Raw genomic sequence first — 14,627 nt, 5'->3', positions numbered from 1 at the left:
AATTTCAAGATTTCTAGGATGACTCCAATCGGATTCTCCAAGATGCGCCATGAAATATACTTTTAATCGATATGTATATATCGATTTTAATAGCGTACCGTTTCAGGCTGCGCCATACAAGATAATGCGAATCGATCATTGTGGAGTATAGCAATATTATATATTACGTGCATCCCTAGAATACCTGTACTAGTACATGATATAAATATTATTATATATACAATTTAAACTAATTATGTAAACTTTCGCTGCAACATTTTTTTAATCTTTCAAAATTGTATTACTATTTCCTTCCTTCTCTAATCTATTTAGTTGTACAGTTGTTGCTTCTATATTGCTGTGCCCTTCACACCCTCATTTCTAACGTACTTGTTTTTCCCTAAAAAGTCCTTAGGACTTTCTCTATATGTGGCAACGCTGTTTTTAACGTAAGCCGCTCTTATTGGCTGACGCTATAATGTTAATGATTGTATTAAAAAAATTAATTCAATTTTAACACAAACTCAAGCCGAATCATACTTGATTAGAAAGTTTGTGTAAATTTCGAATATTTATGAAACCACAGATCACTAGCCATACCCCAAAAGGGCGAGCTGCCATTGAAGCAAAGGGAGTTAAAGCGCCTATGGATTAAAAATTTGGGCAGTTAACTGTTTGAATTTTTGAAAAACATTTGACCATTTACATTTATTTTATTTTACTCTTTTAGGTTTTCACACAGAAACACGTAAACGTAGTTTTCCTAACGAATAAGTTTTTTTTGTTTTTTTTTTTTAAATTTTTTTTTTGTATATATTTTATTATTATTACTTGTTTGTAACTTATGTAGCGGCGTGCCCTTTGCCAACTTTAGCACACATATATATTATATATGTCCGATTGCAATTTTCTTGTTAGGTTAAATTGGAACACGCACCTTTAAGCTTCCCTTGGAAAAAAATAGATATATGTTTATATTTATATATATAGCTCCCCCTTGCTAACACCGACCCGCAAATTATGACAAAAGAAATTTGTTTTTTTTTAGTTTTGTTTTCGTTTTTGGTACTAAGGAATTTCAAATATTTACGTCTTTTTGTATTTTTGTTTGTTTTTTTTTTTGTAACACCGTGGAATATTTGATACATATATATATATATAAAGATATATATACATATATATGTCTTGCTTTTTATAGAAAATGTACATCAACAAATAAAAACAGAATGAAAGTTCGTTAAAATTATTAAAAAAATTATATATATATATATATTTATATATATATATATATATATTATATATATATATATTTATATATATATATATATATATATATATATATATATATATATATATATATATATATATATATATATAAGTGTTGACTATATGTTAAACAATTTGCATTAGAAACTTTTTCGTAGCTTCTGTTTTCCTTGCCCCACCACATTGAAATCCTATATATCCATATACATATACATACATATACATATATATAGTCACACATCAATTGTTATTAACAATATCGCTGCTCTGCCCCAGACTTTGGCTTGTTCTGTTTTTTTTCTTTCTTTGTAAATATAATTAGTACATATACATATACATATACATATATATATATATATATATATATATATATATATATATATATATATTATGATTTTTTTTTAATCATTTTTGTTCTTTTCTTTCCAAGTTTGTTTATGGTTTTGTTATCCTGTGTCTCGTGGAAATTTTGAAGCAAAATGATGTGTGTCTGTGTGTATTTAATTTATAGGCTTCCAGGCGTAAGTTTTCTTCTTCATCTGCATTTTAATTGCTTACGTTAGATGTGTGTGTATGCGTGTTGTGTGTGTGTGTACATGAGTGTGCTGGGTACTGCGTGTGTTTGTTATGTGTGTGTGTGTCTGTGCGTGTGTATCAAGGTTTATCAGCAAACATTACAGCCCCGCTGTTAGCCTCTTTCTTGGGGGCGTGGCATCCGATTTATTTCCCCTCAAACAATTAGTGATTTCACAATTCATATTTTTTATACACACACACGCCCAGAGACACACACACACACATACAACCACACACACATATATTTATATAAATATATATATACTTAAGCAAGCACACATATATATATACGTATATAAATATATAGATATAGATATATAGAGACGATATTGGCGTGTACAGAAGGCATTCGCCTTAACAGTGTTAACTCAGGGACAATTGATTCAGCGACAACAAACGCTCCACGGCTGCATTAATATCCCCAAACGTTGCAATAAGAGCTGTATGGAGAAGATAAAGAGATGGGATGAATATATATATGCAATAGATATAAATATGATTTATATATATATATATATATACATAAAGTTAGTTATCTTTGTGGCATTTGGTGTACTCTTCCAGCATAGATTTAGTTAATTCTTCCTTTCCTTTCTTGTAGGGAAAATTATATATTATATATACTACAGATCAGTCGAAATACAGACAGGTCGAAGCATTTATAATTAGTACATGCTTTACAATACCAAGACCAGAGAACTGAACTGAGACTTGAATACAACAACTTGAAAGTTGATAGTGATTTGAATTTGTATACAAATAGAGACGAGAGATAAATGTTGGCTATGATGGAAACAGCTAGGCTTTGAGACTAAATTCAACTAGTAAGAGTTGAGTTAACTCGACTTTAGATATCTAGCCAGCATATATATATTTGCTATAGCACTGAACTGGAATACATACATAGTATATAGGGCTTGTGCATTATGATTGACTTTACAGTTTATTATTATTAGACAGAAATACTCTTGGCATATGGCTGGCAGATCTTTCACTACATATGCCTATATAGAACAAATTTCTTTTTGAATTAACTGTGAATGATCTTGGAACTGGCTTTATATATAACAAACGAGTGATACATATATGTTTACTGCCTATAACGAATCTGCGCATCTAAGATTGTCCTAAACTAAGATACACAGTAGAGTGTTAATTGTATAAACAAAGATAATCTAAGATATATATATATATATAACTATTTTAGATAGTTCAAGTGCCTACCCTGCAAATTGGCATCGCGATTGACAAAGCCCATGGAAGCGAGTTGCTCCAATTGGGATTGATAGCGTACTTCCGGTGGCTGCGTGCTGTCCGCATTGTTGGACATGCCATTGAGCATGCGCATCATGAAATCGTTAAAGAGCTGGGCATTGGGTCCGCCGCCAGGTGCCAATGTGCCAGCAGCTGGATTCGTGGCATTCGATAGCGATGCACTAACATTATTCGGCGTTGTTGAATTGTTAATGCTGCTGGCATTGGTGGCGCTATTAGTGGAATTCGTATTTGTTGTGGTGCCATCGCCGCTGGCCGGATCAGTGGCACCTGTCGGATTGACGCCCGGTGGAGGCGGCGGTATGCCCAATGTACCAACTAGATTTGGTGCAGCGCTACGCAACTGTTCCATGCCCTGTTGGATCTGTAGTATGGCATTGATTGCCTCCGGATTGGTTAGCATGTTCATCACATCCGGATTCTGCATTTGTGCCATGAACTGTGGCATCATCTGTCGCACCTGATCCTGCAACTGTGGATTGTTCGATAATAGGGGGCTGGTGCTAAGCAAACGTGACGCCATATCTGGATCCTGTGACATTGATTCCATCATCGAACGTGTATAGGGGGCATTCAATAGATTTTGCATCAAAGCTGGATTGTCAGCCATTTGTTGGAGCAGACTCCGCATTGCCGGCGTATTGAGTACATTATTTGGTGGCTGATCGCCGGCACGTTGATTATTCGGGCCCGTATTATTGCTTTGGGAATTAGAGTTGCTGCCACTGCGATTGCCGCTGCCGGTGCCCCACGGATTTGGCAACGGATTGCGATTCTCCGTGCCCTGCTGTGGATTAACTCCGGCCGTATTGCCACCACCGCCCTCGACTAAGCCGGCAAAGGGATTGCGACCAAAGGATTCGGTCGCCGCATTCATCATCGGCTCCTGTATATCACGATAGATGCGCTGCAATGCGCTATAGCCACCTGGCACCGATTCCAAATTCGACATAGCACGATCATGCGAACGCATCAGCTCCTGCAGCATCGACGGATTGCGCGCCAATTCCATTGTCTGACGCAACAAATCGGGATTGTTAAGCATATGCGAAATTTCTGGATTACGTTGCATTAGATCCTGCATTTGAGGATTTGATGTAATTAACTGACGCATTGTCTCCGGATTGTTCATCATTTGCTGCACCAACGGATTATCCATTAGCGAACGCAACATATCCCCATTATTCAACAATTCGTTCTGCATGCGCGCCTGCAAATCCATAAAGGTATTCGAGCCCGCTCCTAGTGCTTCCATACCAGCTAAGCCTCCAAAATGATTCAGGCCAAACGGTGTTTGACGTACATCGGCCGGTGCACGTGCCGGCGTTTCATTGGTACGTGTTGGCGCTTTGATAACGAGATGTACTGTTAAATTGTCCTTGATGTTGTGCATCTTAAGGGTGTCGGTGTCCTTCATGATTTTACCCGCAAATATCAGCACCAATTGCTCGGGTTCGGCCTCAAATTTTTGTGCCACCAAAATTTTGAACTAATCGAAAGAATTGAATATATAAAAATAAACAATTAAACTTGAATGCCAAAATGTAAAGAAAAACAACAAGCAATGTTGCCCAATCATCATTAATATTTACACACTCACATATGCACAAAGTATTTGCACTTTGCCATCCTTTCTAGAAAAAAAAAATGCACTGTACCTTCAATTATACGCACGCACACACACACACACACACAAATACGTGGTGCACAGAAGACAAGTGTGCCCACCCCTCCGAACAGTGCTTAGCCGCAATAATTATGTTTTATTAGAGCAGCCCCTGTCGCTGCCCATGCCTTTTTGCTTAGCACTGTAATACTCACATCTTTTATTCCAGAATCTTCATCGACTTCAACAGTTTTCTTGTCCTTTGGCGTTTTAACTACCACGTTGATGCGCTTACTACCGCCTTCGGCCATTTTGATATTGTTTTTTTCAGCGCTAGTTTTATGCGTTTTCTTAATATAATGCTATGTTTTCACAAGGTTTTTTTGCTGTTTTTTTTTTATTTTCTATATTTTTTTTTGTGATCGCCTATTGAAATTTATACGTGCTTTCAAACTAAATTATTTTCCATTTGATGAAAAGTAATTCGTCACTTTCTCACATACGACACACACACACATATATATATATGTCACATACAGAGTGAGTGTGACCAAAGGCAATCAGTCAACAATGCCCAAAAACAAATACTGTGACTTTGGTCACACATTACGACTTTACGTTTGCACAACAAAATTTTCAACGAATAAGTGGCGCAGTTAAAAAATATTCAATTTAAAACCACATTCACTGATATATATATATATTGTCCCTTTCTTAATATGCAAAATGTTGCAAAAAATTTTTTTATTATTAATATTAATGTGCTAAATTGCAAACTAAATTATAGAATGTTTGAATTAAAATGAAGAATTATTATATATTTGTTTCTGCGTATTTATTGTATTTTTTGTCGTAAAATTGTGATTGTCGTTTTAGTGCCGGCCGGTCACACTGGTTCGCAAACGACAAGCAAAAGGGAACGCTTAAGGCAAAGCAAACGGTTGAGTTAGTGAGATCGTGTGCATGTGTTTATTAAAACGCAACAATAAACAACAAAAAACAAAATACGTTGATTATAGTTATTCAAATATAAAAACTGATCGTTCGTTATAAAACCTATTTTTGTGTTGGGCATAGAAAAGAAAGAGCACTATTTGGTACAAGCATACGAATCAAAATGCCATAAAAAATCAGTTCTTGGAATTTTTGGGTAACATATATAAAACGGTTTTCTGAGAATTACCAATACCAGTGCCAACAAGTGCCTCGTACCCGTGCCCCAGGTATTTTTTGTCTATCGAATAGCAAAGGTGTGTACTTACTTAAAATATATGATTGTGTGTGTACAAGTGTGGCCCTATTTAAATAAATAAATGTATATTAATAATGCATGTACATTTTCGTTTATTAATTGCAGATGCAAATCAATGATTGCAAACGAACGAAAATGCAGCAAATAACATTTGCTCTCGCTGTAATCTTTGCCTTCTGCATGGTGACCCTTAATGGACAGCATCCATCGCCCGGCTGGGTGGTGCCGGAAAAGGCGGAATTACCCGTTGGCAGCGATCTAAATATCACCTGCACCATTAATCAGGCATTCTTTGATTCATCGAAAACAAATGAAACCTGCAAGGTGAACGATTTGTATTTCAATGCGAATATCAATGGTGTTCAGCGTTATTACAATGGCAGCGATTTGCAAATTATCAACGATACCACCATATTAATGTCCTTTACAAATATGTTCGATCAAGAGGGTGAATACCTGTGCATGTGCAAAGAGATGGGCATGTTCTCCTCAAAGGTGGATGTTGGCACCAAGCCATTACTGGTGCAAGATTTCAATTGCACCAGCCACGACTGGGACTATATGTTTTGCAACTTTACCGCGCCGCGGAATAGCATTAATCCCAAATATAATGTCAGCTTTACAACGGATAAAAATACAAATTATCGTTACTATGTCGATTGCAACTTCGATGCGTCGCCTTTGGTCAATTGCAACATAACGGGCGAGCAATATAAGAAGTTTTCGCAAATATATTTCTTTCGCTTGGACATTGCTAACACCTTGGGCAATGCCAGTCAGGATATCGAGGTGAATAATGTTGAGCGCATGATTCTTGCGCGTCCTGGGCAAAATTTGAAGCTACTCAATCGGACAAAGGACTCGATTTGCTTGTCGTGGGAAATGCCGCGGCGCAGTAACTTCGTTGGTGGCGTCCTTTGGCGTGTCTTTGTCACACCTGAAAACTTTCCCACCTTGGTCCGCCCGATGTGGCGCAATAATTCATCAGCCGCTAAGGATACTCTCTGTCTAACTGAACTACCTTATCCCGGCTACAATTATCTCCTGGAGTTGCGCGTGCGCAATAATAAGACCAAGTCCCGTTGGAGTCCGCCACTCAATTATAATTTCCGTACAGCTGCCGAGCGACCGGCGAGGCCGCCACGCATAACCAATGGCAGCTTCTATGTCTACTCGTCGGAGTCATCGCTCACCCTCTACTGGGAGCAGCTGCACAAGCACGAGATGAATGGCGATAACTTTACCTACGTTATCAGCGAGTATCGGTGCAATGATACAATCATGTAAGTAAAAGATTCACATCGTTTACACGATGAACTTTAAGTAACCACATCGATATTTATCGATCCAAATGTTATTAACGGTAATAGTGTGATGTCGAAGGGTATGTTTACACGCTGTAACTAAATTGCTTGTAAACTAAAGCTTGTAACTAAAAGCTTGTAAATTTCTCTCATTCCCTATTAAAATTAAACTGAAGCAGATTTTTCGCTAAAAATAAGTTCACACGATAAACTTTGAAAGTGATTAGCTGATTAATATTTTCAGTCTGTATTTAAAATGAAGGCTGCGTTTACACGATACATTTAAATCGTGATAATTCGATTTGATATAGGATACATTGGTCCCACTAGTCAAGGTATCCAATTGATCTGGTTCCCTATTTAAAAGCCCGATACCTGATCAGTCTTATCGCAAAAATAGCGTTTATATTATCCCTGTTTTTACTTATTTGAACACAATAAACATGAATTTACATTTAGCATTATTATTGTATCTAAATTCGTTACTCGAAGTAACTGAACCATGATCAGCTTGGAAATATGTGATAAGAGTTCTCCATTTTAATGGAATGTACAAAGTTTACACGATGACAACAATTTTTTTTAATCAAAAGTTTTTTTAAATTTCAATATCCGCTAAATCCATTTCCTATGACAATTATGATTGTGATAAATAGATAAATGCTTCCAAATAATGGTTCCCGCTTTTGACTGAATTTTCATCAAGAGTACATAAGATAAGATATTAAGCTTTTATCGTTTTATTATGATTAGCTCATAAATATACAGACGCACACGAACTTTTGCATCAATGCTTAGCTTTATTGTCCACATACCTAAATATATGATTATGAATTGTGATTTTATTGTTGTATATATCTGTTTATTTTCAATTATGAACAATATACATGTATATATACAAACGAGAATAAAAACAATTAGCGCGAAATGTTCATTTTTCAAGCGTTTCCTATTTCTAGAGAATTGTTGATGTCGAATTCCACATAATTGATAATTAATCGCGATTAGATGCATCGTGTAAACTTGTATTTCTTGCGAATTTCCTTCTGTCTCTGGATTCGGCATTAAATCTGCTGCCAACTTAACGAAATGCAACATACAGAAGTCTGGCAAGGCCGTGTCTCTTGACCTGTTAATATTACAAAATATACATTTTAGTTCAATATATGCATTTTACTTTATTGACTCTAATCGACATTTTGCAATTATTTGCACGGTGATTGTCAATATTTTTTTTTTAATTAACCTCTTACTAATACATCTTCACACGCACATATATTTATTAGTATTATAACTAATGCTGAGTAAAGCTACTTGCACATTGAGTCTATACAGTTACTTATTAATATCTGCAAGAACAGCTTGGCTTAAAACTAAGTAACTTTGATGTAGAGCTAAAAACTACAATTTTTGAAGAATTTTAATTACTGCTAGTTTCAATTAGCGAGCAACAACTGTAACCAGAGACACACATTTGTGCATGCATAGACATATGTATTCATATATAGATATGCGTTGCATATATATTGTATATTTCTTTCGATTCTCAAATTGCAGCAAAACGTCATTATTTAAGCTGAATTAAAACTGAAAACATTAATGTGAGCACATACATACACACGCACACGCACACGCACACACACATACGCATATATAGGTACGAGTACATCTGGTCGCATGACTGATGCGGAACTGCATTGAAACATTGAGAAATTTCCATTAATTTTCATCTAGCTAAACCATTTATATGATACCCTAACAATGTGGCATATCTGTGCTGTCATCGCACATTTAACTTATAATATAAGAATAGTCAAGCATCAAAAAGATATAAAGATGTTGATTAGCTTAGCCAGTAGCTGTTCTTGCTTAGCTAAGCATCAGAAAGAAATTCATAAAGATACTGTTTCCTTTATGTATATATATTATTTCTATAATGACTATATATTTTATATGAAACAACTTTAGTTTAACTAAGAGAGTTTGCCAAGGATACTCATTTGATTCGCAACATTCGTTCGTTTCAGATATTTTCCAGAATCATTGAGCACTTTTCTACGTTTAGATCGTATCGTATCTTCAGCTAGGGTATCCACACTTCGGCATGCCTTCCATTTGTATTCGCTTCACTTGCTCGTTTTTACGTTATAAAAGCGCAGTTCTTATTAAACGGACTATACCCATTGCAGGAACGTAATGAATGCTCAACCAAACATACAAAAATTCAAAGAATTTTTAAAAATAAACAATTTTCAAGAAATTTCCAACCCGCTACGTAGCTATCTATCTATATGCAGATGTATGTATATGCTTTGCAAATTGTACTAATGTATGAGTGTCTGTTGTGCAGGGAGACGGTCCGCTTGTCTGTTTCGTTAATATTCGTAAAATTGTTTCGTTATCTCAATTACGTAGAACAGAAGTTGAATTCGAAAAGATTTTCGCTTGAAGAGCTTTGCATTGATACCTAAATATTATGAGAATGAGAGATATAGAAAATAATTAGTTGAGGAATTTCACATTTCTTGCTTTTAGGTAAATAGACTGCGCAGTTTTTAGTGAGTGAAAAGAGTATATTGGTTTTTCGCAATGTCGTCCGTCTGTCTATTAAAGCTGAAGACCTAGACTTGAAATTTTTACATATTTATTATTCAGTTTTTTGAAATGTGGAAAACATACATGTATATTTCCCACGTATCTAACTTTTACTCTATAAATGTTCACAGTTTCGCCCTTAAATTTGTTGTGCTGCTTTTTAGCGTTACAAACCCCTGAATTGTCATGTGAATTGTCTTAAAGACAAACGTTAATTGTATCGATGACACATTGTATTGGCCTTTTGGCATTACAGCTATATTTTTACCTGCTTACTAATAGATAATTTACCTTTCGCCCTCTTTCCCTTGCTCGTTGACAGCGATGCCTCCAAGATTAAGGTGGATACGAATTCGGCAACAATTGACAATTGGACACGGAATGCACATTATGAGATCTACATAAGGAGCAGCAACAATGTGGGCACATCTTTGGAGGCGAGTCGACTCTATATACCTAGTATCAGCGGAGAGGATATCCGACTACGTGAACCTCTCAAGATACAGGGTGTCTATCATTCGAGCAATTCCAGCTACACCCTTGGTTGGAAGCCACCAAGGAACAGCTCTGGTTTGATCGACTATACGGTCTTCTGGTGCAATGCAAAGCCGGCACTTTTGTCCAAATGCAACGGCTCCATTCACTTCGAGCATGTCTCTCCAGATCGGTTGGAATATAGCACGGCAACTGGGCAATCGCCATCGCTGAATATGGCTGTATCGGCGAACTTTGTTGGCCGGAATACGGGCATGCATTGGGTGACCTGTACAGGCGATGGCAACGATGACCTCGCAAAAATGGATCCAGCCATTGAGCAATTGACTGACACATCCATTACCGTCAAATGGGGCACCGAAGGTGTCTGTGCGGCGATCTTAAGTGGCTACAATCTGACTTATTGCAAGCGATCGGACGGCAAGCCAGATAATTGTACAACCATGGAGCTGCCCAAAGATGTGACATCCCATAAAATTGTGAATCTAGAGCCCTATACCTTCTATACTATTAAGATGTCCATGTATTCACCGAAGCGTGCCAGCAAATACAGCGATGAGCTATTCCAGCGCACAGCCCAAGGTGCACCGACTCCGCCGCGTCAGCTCACTTATTTCAATGTGAGCAGCTCGAGTGTGTCGCTCACATGGAAGCAGCCCATCAAGGCGAATGGCATGCTGGTCGAATATCGGGGCACCATAACCAGTGATAATATTACCGATCACTTTGTTATGCACACGCTTACCGCCGAACTGAGCAACAAAGAGACAAACTTTGTATTAAACAATTTGACTGCCTATACGGAATATGAGATTAGTTTGTGTGCAAAGACCATACTTTATTCGGAGCCCAGCAATAAGATTCGCTTTCGTACAGCAGTTGGAGGTAGGTGTTCATATTATATTCTTTAAATTTTTAATGATTCGAGTTTATATTCGCTTTATTTTTTTTTTAATTTCTACCGCTCGTTTAAGTCCATAGTTCTTTTAGAGAATGCACTTTTTTGTTCATTTTACAATTGTATCGATAATATTTCAGCTCAAAACAGCTCAAAAGAATGTATGAACTGGAATACAATTAATCGCGTTATCGAGTCGTGATTTATATCGCTACAATATTCACGACTTTAGTTAGCGCAGAGAGCTCATAAATTTGTAATTATGCACGGCTCAATGGAACGAATTGTTCACTATCGATACAAATTACGGCGCGTATCAACTGATCATTGAAAAGTAGTAGTTCAGTAGTTCATAAGATCGTTAGGTGAACAGTGCGAAACAGTTTAAGTTTAAATTTGGCCTAAATAATTAAAATAGTTAATTTTAAAAATATATAATTAATATTAATTACCTATTATTCGTTATTTCCAGTGCCCTCGCCGCCGCACGAGCTACATGTGGAGAACTCACATTGGAACACGATCCTGGAGTGGGAGGCACCGTTGCGTCCGGCTGGACGATTGGAATTCTATGAAGTGGTCATAATTGAGAGAAATGCTAATAATACGATAATTGGCCAACCATCCAGCTATGTGAGCGCACGCCCAAATCTCACCTGTGTGATGACTACGCCGCTTTGTACGCCGTTGCATCGTTTCCATTACAATGTGCGCGCAGTAAATGCGGAGCCATTGGATCCAAACCTAACAACGCATATAGATAAAACGTATATCCGGCGTTCAATGCAAAGCCAAAAATGCGATGCTCAGCCCCCATTAACGGATATCGAATGGGGCGCCATACAAAACTATCTCAATACGAGTCTCTATCGTTTGTACAAGTCGGCATGGACCACCCATGAGGTTAGCTGTTCGCCGGGTCAGAGCAATTTGAAGGTGTTCGTTACTTCCGTGGAGGTGGTTACCTCTATCATCTTTCTTAGTGCATTTGCCTACATGGTTTATCGTAAGCTATTGAAAATGTCCGACATTGATCTGGTGCTTCCACCGGGAATTGATGAGAAGAAATCTATCGAGATTGGGTCCAGTGGTGGCGGCACTGGTGGTAATGGCGGCGGTGTTGGCAGCATTGTCGGCGGCGTCATTTGTACACGAATCGATCTGCCACACTATTCGCAACACGATTTGCCGCAAGATTTTAGTAGTGGCAACGAGAGCTCCAAGTTGCTTTTAGCCAACAGCTCGAGTGGCGGAATGCTCGAGCAAAGGGATGCGTATGAGGAGCGAACGTTGACAACGTTGCCGCCATGCAGCTATATGTCGATGAGCCAAGGACTGCTGCTCGACGATGACAGTCAAATGGGCGCCACGGAGATGCAGTCAAGCAGCCCAACGAATCCGAATCCAAATCCAAATGCTGGTGGCTATATAAAGCCCACACAAATGAAGAACTGGTCAACGCCAAGTAGCATGGCCAACACATTGCCCAGCACCAATGGACAGTTGAGTATGCCTTTAAGTGGCTATGTACCTGTGCAGGTGCTGCAGTCGCGACCAACACCTGCGCCCGCTGCACCAGCAGTGGGAGCATCAACGGCAGCACAAACGCCGATGCACTTGCTCAACACGAGCAACTATGTGCAGGCTGCCGATCTACACAAGCTGAAGCCGTTAGCTCCAATATGTGGAGTAAATGGACCAGCTATGCCGACAACGCCAGCTGCAACGCCGCTGATGCCCAACGGCTTCGGCTATACGGCCATGGAGCAATTGCAACGGAATGGCTTAATCAAGCCCACGGCTGCAGCGGCTGCTGCTGCAGCTTCAGCAACGGCACAACATTCACAACAAACGCCGCAAACATTGCAACCAAATATTGGTGGATATGTGACTCCGCAGGATCTAAATGCTTTGGCGCACAATCGTCATATGCTCTAAGGCTAGAGAGGATCACACACATATACAAAAAGAGAGCGAGAGAGAGAGACAGAGAGCAACACATACACACACACACTCAGAGAGAGATAGATATAGAGATAGAGAGAGATTTTTGTGGATTAGCTGCATTTGAAACATGCAGCCAGCTAGCAGCTACTATTGCCTTCCGTTAACACATACACACCCACACACACGCATACCTAGAACGATTGAGTGAGGGAGAGAGGGAAAGAAACTTTCACATGAAACTTACACTTGCAAATCAGCTCATTTAGCACACATGCACATTCGTTTGGTACTTGCCATTCATACACACATCCCACACACACGCGCACACTTAGCCGGGCCACTTGTATTTAATAAACTATTTGTATACTCTTCCCTTTTTATACCCTGTTAATTTGTAACTCTTACGTATCGACCGCACATCGAACATCATTATTTTAAAATTTGACCTTTTTTAATTTATTTTTTATTTTATTTTTGCATTTATCCATATTATTATTTTCTCATGTTCGTTTTTGCCGCGTGTTCGTTGCTAGTTTTTCTTTGAGGTTTTAATTTATAACGCTCTAGTATTGTTTATGAACTATCTTTTATATATACATATATATATATAATTAACTTTACATGACTACCTACTATATAAACAAATATATATATGTGTAAATGTATATGTGTATACATGTATACATACATTATATGTTACACGAATTGGCCAATGCCAATGCGCCAAGATGATTTAAGAGCATAAATTATATATATAAATATATATATATCTATATATATATGTATATTATATACTATCTACTTTAAAAGGAAAATGAAAAGAAAACTAAACATAAACTGGCATTTTTATTCTCTGTGTCGACATGTCTTCCACTACAAATTAATCATAAAGAAAATAGGCAAAGTTTTGTTTTTTTTTATTTAAGTTTATCGATAACTCATACAATGTTTATAATTTCAATTGATTAAATTAGCTATAATATAATATAAATATATGATTTTTTAAGCTTAGTTCATTTTCCTTTTTTCTCTTTATTTACTATTCCAAATTCCCAATGTAGCGACTTATGTTCCATCCACAATTATCGAAAAGTTATCGATCAGAAGAGCATTTCGTGCTGTTACGAAATTGTCAATGTCATTTAGACTGACCTAAGTTCTATACGGATGTCATAAATATTATATATTTCAGGCAAACATTTGTGCAGGGTATCTGTAGTCGGTCACTCTGTAAAGTGTGTGTGGTACACTTTGCAAGCTCGCAGTTCGGCCGTAATCAGGGCTGCTGTGCGTTGATCGACCCGTCAACAAAGGCAACAATCAATCAAATTGATTGACAATTCTTTTATCAGGGATTTACAGTAAATATAAAGTAGAGTTCTACAGAATTCCAGAGATTGCTGTCAATATATGAATGCTCTGTTGTTTTTGTTG

The 14,627-nt window shown here is 37.6% G+C and overlaps 2 protein-coding genes across 2 annotated transcripts; one reads left to right on the top strand and one right to left on the bottom strand.

Annotated features, from left to right (window-relative positions):
* Positions 1-2,104: 2,104 nt before the first annotated feature.
* Positions 2,105-5,233, bottom strand: LOC111593422 (ubiquilin-1). Its single transcript, XM_030224066.1, has 3 exons — positions 4,918-5,233; positions 3,046-4,585; positions 2,105-2,261 (listed from the first exon to the last, which is right to left on the bottom strand). Exons 1-3 carry the CDS (start codon positions 5,011-5,013, stop codon positions 2,185-2,187), a joined length of 1,713 nt encoding a protein of 570 aa, XP_030079926.1. The 5' UTR covers positions 5,014-5,233; the 3' UTR covers positions 2,105-2,184.
* A 350-nt stretch (positions 5,234-5,583) lies between these two features.
* On the top strand, positions 5,584-13,633 carry LOC111593474 (cytokine receptor). The gene is made up of 4 exons (XM_023306235.2): positions 5,584-5,952; positions 6,060-7,237; positions 10,176-11,233; positions 11,719-13,633. Exons 2-4 carry the CDS (start codon positions 6,060-6,062, stop codon positions 13,182-13,184), a joined length of 3,702 nt encoding a protein of 1,233 aa, XP_023162003.1. The 5' UTR covers positions 5,584-5,952; the 3' UTR covers positions 13,185-13,633.
* Positions 13,634-14,627: the final 994 nt, after the last annotated feature.

The sequence above is a fragment of the Drosophila hydei genome, unplaced genomic scaffold (assembly GCF_003285905.1).
Source record: "Drosophila hydei strain 15085-1641.00,03,60 unplaced genomic scaffold, DhydRS2 tig00000349-arrow-arrow-pilon, whole genome shotgun sequence".
Classification (NCBI taxonomy): Eukaryota; Metazoa; Arthropoda; class Insecta; order Diptera; family Drosophilidae; genus Drosophila; species Drosophila hydei.
The sequence above is the reverse complement of the archived record's forward strand: the minus strand, read 5'-3'. Positions and strand labels throughout refer to the sequence as shown.

What these genes read in the sequence shown, in the direction of transcription:
- LOC111593474 (XM_023306235.2), top strand. Translation starts at nt 6,060, where the DNA reads ATGCAAATCAATGATTGCAAACGAACGAAAATGCAGCAAATAACATTT. An exon ending in CGGTGCAATGATACAATCAT is followed by an intron (nt 7,238 to 10,175) that starts GTAAGTAAAAGA and finishes GCTCGTTGACAG; the next exon opens with CGATGCCTCCAAGATTAAGG. An exon ending in CTTTCGTACAGCAGTTGGAG is followed by an intron (nt 11,234 to 11,718) that starts GTAGGTGTTCAT and finishes CGTTATTTCCAG; the next exon opens with TGCCCTCGCCGCCGCACGAG.
- LOC111593422 (XM_030224066.1), bottom strand. Translation starts at nt 5,013, where the DNA reads ATGGCCGAAGGCGGTAGTAAGCGCATCAACGTGGTAGTTAAAACGCCA. An exon ending in AAGATTCTGGAATAAAAGAT is followed by an intron (nt 4,586 to 4,917) that starts GTGAGTATTACA and finishes TCTTTCGATTAG; the next exon opens with TTCAAAATTTTGGTGGCACA. An exon ending in TCGCGATGCCAATTTGCAGG is followed by an intron (nt 2,262 to 3,045) that starts GTAGGCACTTGA and finishes TTCTCCATACAG; the next exon opens with CTCTTATTGCAACGTTTGGG.